Raw genomic sequence first — 6,872 nt, 5'->3', positions numbered from 1 at the left:
GCATCGCCAGTGTGTCTACATCGCCAGTGTGTGTCTACATCGCCAGTGTGTATGCACAATGAAGCCACACAGAGCACACAGTAGAGATGTTTGTGCACCATCCTCATTTCAGAACTGCTCATAATATGCAAGTTCTTTAACAAGTCTAGGTTGCTTCAGTGAATGACTAGATTGGAAAATTTGGCATTTATACATGTTCTCTCACCAAGAATGAAATCATGTCCTTTGAAGGGAAATGCATGGGTAGAACAAGCATATTCCCAAAGAAAGGTATTTCACAGGTGGAAAGAAGGAGTGAATTATTAGAGTTGAGAAAGGAAAAGTGAGCGGTGGGTAGGTGTGTGGTGAAGGCAAAGAATATACCAAAGAAGTGATACATCAACAAGCACTACAGGGTTTCTAAGAGAACATCGGGTAAAAGAGGAGAACGCAGTTCTGCAGAAAGAAATGCTTTTCAAACAATCAAACACTGATGGGAGAAAAAACAAGTTTGATATGATAGACAAGCAATGTTTGCATATGATCCAAAATTCAGTCATAACTTGATTGGCACACACAGACAGGAATCAATGACGGACAGAAATAAATGAATCTGAGCTTTCGATGCTTGCAATAAAGTGGATTTTGAAAGAAACAATACGGTTATACCAGCACCAGAAGTATTCTTTATTTGGGAAGTAGGAAAATGCTTCAACAGGCAAAGTGGTAGAAATCCCAGTCAAGGTGACAGACAACCACTGCTGACCAGCACTGGAGAACAGGTGCCACTCCTTATGATCATCTGGGATGCTGGAACCACTGTCATTGTCAGACAGCTCTTTCACAGCTGTCAGAAAATGCCTTTCCCTATAGGGATCACTGCAGGCAGATTAAAGGATAAAGGGTAGAGAAGAATCTTCAGGATCTTTGACAGGCTTTGGAGGGAAGATGGTGTTGCTATGGAAGTGATGAAATCATGTTCTTTATCTTCTCTTGGTCCTGATGACTGCTGAATGCCTTAGTTGCTCTTGGGTGGACACTTCTGCTGGCAGGGTGGAGGAGGTTGCACAGGAGGGCATTTCTGCTGGCATGGCTGAGGGGGGCATGGCTCAGGGCACTTTGGGGGTGGACAAGACTCAGGGCACTTTGGGGTTGGACAAGGCTCAGGGCACTTTGGGGGTGGACAAGGCTCAGGGCACTTTGGGGGTGGGCACACAGGAGGAGGCTGGAACGGCTGCTTGCACTGCTGCTGTTGATAAGACATCTTCTAGATTCTAAGTATCTATAAGAAATTACAAGACAGTGTTCACAGAGTTGATCCCCACAGAGAAATAAGGACAAGCTGATTTAACGTCAGGTGTTACTTCTCTATGCATTCACCTCAACCTCCCAACTCCTCCTCTAAGACTTCCTGGCTTTTCTCTAAATGTCAATAATCTGTTTCATTAGCTTGGGGAAATCCTGCTTTTATTTCATGTCTTTTATTCCTTTAAAAACCTCTCTAATCCAAAAAACAAGTTTCTTGCACAAATAACATCTTCAAAAAGCAATTCCTAACACTACTGTCCCTTGTCACATACCAGGAGATTGACTGGCTGAAAAGCCTATAATAGTTCAGGAAGAATTCGATTGTCTGACATCTGGTGAGACGTGAGCATCTGAAAGGGACACCAAAAGTATGGGAAGGAGACCTTCTCAGTTCTATCCTCATCTTCAATAAAATGTTTCCCTAATCCCTTGCTTTTCCTTGTGGATGGAAAGTACCTATCCGAGAAAACCAAAAGCAAATTTTGCCAATAAATCATTATGCTCTATACCTAAATTTCTGCCTACTAGATAACATTCATGGTATTTGGACTAATCAACTTACACACTCGAGATTTAACTCAGTACATGAGAATATAAAAGACAGACCAACTCCAGAAATCAGACTCACCTGATTCCAGAACAGAGTACGACTTGAGCACCACCAGTGCTACAGGCATGTCCTGAGCACCTCTTTATAGGGCTGGCTGCCTCACCCAGCAGGAAGTGCAACTCCCTGGCCGTGGGCAGGGCCAATGATTTCCTGACAAGAATGCAGATTCATCTACAACTGCCTTGACTGAGACTCTGTAGAATAGAAAATATCCTGTTCCTGACATCATCACTGTTAAATGCTGTGATTCACAGAACCTTCCTTTCCTCTCGGACTTGGTGACTGCTGGCAGTTGTGGAAGTTCAGAGATTCTCTAACTGGATGTCTAAACTCTTTTTTAAATTGCATTTTGCAATTTTTCTAAAATATGATTTGATGGTATCTAGATTCCCTCCCTGATCCCCTTATCCCCCCCCAACTTAAGGTAATCTATTATACACATATTATATGTTATAATATATATTCTATATGCATACATATAAAATAAGACCTGTAGAGTCTAATTTGTGTACCCTAATGTCCTGTAGTGTGGGTCCATCTGCTGGAGCCTGGCTAAGCTACCAAGAGTTCTGTCCTTGAAAGAGCCTGTCTCTCTCCCTCCCAGCAGCCATCAGTTGCCAAAATTTCCTTAGGTCGGGTTGGGGTTTCTTATGCACTCCCCATGACTATGCTGGGAATTTGTCTGACTTGTGCCTACTGGGGACGTGTGCATGTTGTCACCATGGCTGGGAATTCTTGTGATTAACTGCCCAGAAAGAAAACTTTTCTTTCGGTCATTTACCACTGCTGGCTCTTATAGTCTTTCCACCCTCTCTTTCATAATGATCCCTGAACCTTGGGAGGCAGAAGTTTAGATAAGTATCCTATTCAGGAATAAGCACTCCTAAGTCTTTTATTCTCTACACCTTGGTCAGTTGTGGGTTTCTGTGCTAAGCACCATCTGCTGCATAAGGAAACTTCTCTGGTGAGAGTTGAGAGATACAATAATTTATGTGTTTAACAATAGGTCATTAAGAGTCAATTTAATATTTAGTAGAAAACAGTATTAGATTCTCCTCTACGTCCTGTGACCTGTCTAGCCTCACGTTCCTAAGCCTGATATCAACACCAGGTACGGGCTTCATCTTATGAAGCAAACGTTAAATCCAATTCGATAGTGGTTGGTTACTCCCATAATATTCATTCCACTATTGCAATGCCAGCGTATCATGCCAAGTCAGTTCTTACTGTAGTTCACAGGATTCACAGCTGGGTAAGGTTGATGATCTTTTCCTTCTGGTAGCTTGCACGTAGTGCCTTCCAGCACTGTGTATGATAGCCAGTAGACATGTGACTCTGAAGTCGGCACCAGCTTGATTTCTCCTTGTTTGTTCTACAGCTCATGCTTTCCTACACTAATGTTCCCTTTACCCTTTCATATCACTGCATTCTACTGCCTCTTCCAAGGAGCCTCCCCCATGGCCATGTATTAGTTTCTTGACCTCTCTGGGTTTTCAAATGGAAGCATGTATATCTAAGAATTCAAAGCTAGCATTCAACTATGAGAGAACACACAGTGTTTTTCTGTCTATTTCTTGGTTACCTCATGCAGAGTGATTGTTTTCATTTACCTATGAATTTCTTAATTTCACTTTAGGAGCTGAATAATATTCCATTGTGTATATGTACCATATCTTCATCAACACATCAGTTGATGAGATCCAAAGATTTCTTAACTAAACTGCAAATCCATCCATAATTGGCTTGACCAGGATTCTGTAATATAATACCCTGTTCCTAGACATCATCACTGGGTTAAAAATAGCTGTGACTCACAGAAGGAACCTGCATTTTCTTCTCAGTTTCAGTAACCACTGGAAGCTGGAGAAACTTGGTGATTCTCTAACTAGCTTTCAAAATTCTCTTTCTTGCTTTATGACAATATCCCTTTCTATCTTTTGCCTTTCCTAGATCTCAAAGCTTCTAGTCTATGTGCTCTACATCACCTGTTTTTCATTCTTGTGGCACATTTATTTGCTTATTTTCTTCCTGTAAAGGGGAGAAAACCAGAGGAAACTCAATTTCTGATCCCAGCTTCATCTTTGACAGGCCTACCTAGTGAGGTAATTATTCTCTTGGGTTTACAACTTTCTCTACAAACAGGGAAGATTACACCTGCCTCTCAGAGTGGGCACTGACAGCATGGAGCCAGCTCTGTACCCTGTTCAAGACAGAAATTTCCCCTCTTTCTTTCATCAGTGGAATCCAAGAACTGACCAAGATTCTGCACTTCACACAGAGCAGTGCTGCTTCCCAGGACAGACTCTGAGCTGAGTCAGCCCAGTCTCCTTGGTAATGTTTTTCTCCTTACTTACTTGTGACCTTTTAACTTTTATAAGCTTTTACTTAATCGCCATGTGTAGAAAAAAGGGAGAGGAGAACAAACTCATAAGGACTCATTCAATATTTACTTAGTGGATCACAATCTTTTGGTCTTTTGTGAGACATACACTCACACCAACACTTGTAAAGGATTAAAAGGTTTGAGTCAGGAGAGGTTCAGAGCATTTAAAATCTGAAATGGAAGGAGTCGGGGATATTCATTTACATCAATCCCATATCCGGTTTTTCTTTCATTCCTTTACTGACAGATTTTTCAAGTCTTTCAAAAGGGGTGCTATTTGTTCCTTTTCTTAATTGAATTTTTATGAATTTTGTTCAATGTATTTTGATTATATTTGTGTCTCCAAATGCTCTTCTGTGTGGATCCATGCACTGGGACCTGGTTAACCTACCAAGAGTCACATCCCTAAAAGATACTGACTCTCCCTTTCCCAGCAGCCATCAGTTGCCAATAGTCCCTCAGGTAGGGTTGGAGTTTCTTACCCGCTTCCCTATGTCAATGCTGGGATTTTGCCTGGCTTGACCTTACTGGGAACTTGTGCATGCTGTCACCATTGCTGTGAGTTCATATGAGTAACCTCCCAGCCGTCTGGAAAATTCTATTTTCTTGAGGTCATCCACCACCTCTGGTTCTTACAGTCTTTCTGTTCCTTCTTTTATAATGGCCTCTGAGCCTTAGGAGGCAGAAGTTTGATAAAGGTGTCCTATTCAGAGATAAGCATTCTTAAGTCTTTTGTTCCCTGAGTATTGACCAGTTGTGGGTTTCTGTGTTAATCACCATCTGCTTAAGGAAGCTTCTCCTTAAGAGAAGTTGAGAGGTGCATTAATCTATGTGTATAGTGATAAATCATTAGGAGTCAGTTTAATATTATGTCTATCTAGCAGAATAATAATATTGGGTTCTCCGCTATGGCCTGTGACCGGAAAAGGATACTTTTAAAATCTGTTTTCACACAGGCTAACCCTGTCTTCTCCCTATGTTCCACACCACTTCCACCTAGTACACTAACCACTTACCACACAGGACCCAACTGCAAAGACTGAGACACAGTATCTCTCTTTCCTGTGTACTTTGCTGGGTTTGTCTCAGTGAAGACTTAGATTACCAGTGCATTTGGGGACCTAGTCCTTTCACAAAATCTCTGACCTACTGCAGCTACGGCATTGAGAAGTACACGGGCACTCAGTCAGTTGCAGTCAAACAGGTTAAATTCCAGGACTGTCATTACTTCTGACAGTAAGGAAGTGACTGGCCATGAGTGCCACTGGTCATGTCTCTACAGGGAAAGAGTCATCACTTCAGCACCTGACAGGTGATATCATCACTGGATGGATCATACAGGCTAGTACACATACCACTGGCCAGTCAGGGCCTTTACTCAGTAATCACTTACAAGTCCCCATAACTTCACATCACATCTAAAGAATCATCCTAAGGAAATATCTGGTTTCTGCCATGCAAAATCTGAAAATTAGCTGGTCAGCTGGGAGTATAGTATCAGAAAACAAGAGTTTTGGTTGTACTTAGGGTCTTCTGAATACACCCGGCTCAAAAAGGTATCATGTTAAAGGAAATAAGCAAGTCTCCAAAAGGCAAGCATCAGGTGTTTACTCCCATGTGTTCAGTATAGAGGGTGAGGGTAAATATACACTATATGCACATGCAGAAATACCATAATAAAGCCTTTACTTGTAAGTAATATATGATAATTAAATTGTTTTGATTGGGGATTACTGACCATGACAGCACCAGCAGAGTGGAGCAGCCTCTCCTAGCCTCATGTTAAGGCTGAGCACTCAGAATTTCCTGCCACATCAGCTCCCTAAAGAGCTGCCAGTGAGGACCATGGGAACATTTCAAAATTCTCCCAAATTTGAACCCTCAAAGACCTGAGACTGGAAACTCATGTGCACGCACACAAATCCACACGAAGGTCCTGTCTATCTATCATCCACCTAAGCATCCAATGAACTTAACGTTATAGTCATTAAAGGCCAAATAACCATACATTCAACTTGATACTACTGTCTTGATTTTCTAATGATTTACGTAAATCAGTTGTTTGTCAAAAATGACAGGCTTGAACAAGAAGACAATATATTTCTAGTTCCTGGTTTAATTTCTTATTTTATGAGTATATGTTATATGTCATTAGGTAAAACAATCCCTGAAAAAAATCAAGAACCTGTCCCAGCATATTCAAGAAATAAAAACAGGGAAACAGGCATTATGGGAGAACAGTCCTGACATGTTCCTAGAAATTGCACCTACAAACCAAGTTGGATTTCTGCCTTCTTTGAAGCCCTGAATGTGAGCCTCATTCTCTATTGTCACTCCATAATCCCATTGAATCTGGTAAATTATTAGTCAATTAATGGAGGGAAATTTAAGATCATTAAAGAAGATATTTTGGTTGTTTATTTAACATATCAAAATAGTTATATACAAGCATAATTACATTTCAATTAACTCAAATATTCAAGAAGCAATAGGAGAAACAAATAATTTGTTAAAAGTTATCGTCATTTGGGGGCTGGAGAGATGGCTCAGCGGCTCAGAACACTGACTGTTCTTGCAGAAGACCTGGGTTCG

The 6,872-nt window shown here is 41.2% G+C and overlaps 1 protein-coding gene across 1 annotated transcript; it reads right to left on the bottom strand.

The window, feature by feature from the left end:
* Nucleotides 1–656: 656 nt before the first annotated feature.
* Nucleotides 657–1,990, bottom strand: LOC103752254 (small proline-rich protein 2D-like). The gene is made up of 2 exons (XM_029556381.1): nucleotides 1,916–1,990; nucleotides 657–1,261 (listed from the first exon to the last, which is right to left on the bottom strand). The coding sequence occupies exon 2, from the start codon at nucleotides 1,241–1,243 to the stop codon at nucleotides 998–1,000; it is 246 nt and encodes an 81-aa protein (XP_029412241.1). The 5' UTR covers nucleotides 1,244–1,261; nucleotides 1,916–1,990; the 3' UTR covers nucleotides 657–997.
* Between the last annotated feature and the right edge of the window lie 4,882 nt (nucleotides 1,991–6,872).

The sequence above is a fragment of the Nannospalax galili genome, unplaced genomic scaffold (assembly GCF_000622305.1).
Source record: "Nannospalax galili isolate Female #2095 unplaced genomic scaffold, S.galili_v1.0 scaffold591, whole genome shotgun sequence".
NCBI classification, from domain to species: Eukaryota; Metazoa; Chordata; class Mammalia; order Rodentia; family Spalacidae; genus Nannospalax; species Nannospalax galili.
Note: the sequence above shows the minus strand (reverse complement) of the source record. Positions and strands in the feature narration are given on the sequence as shown.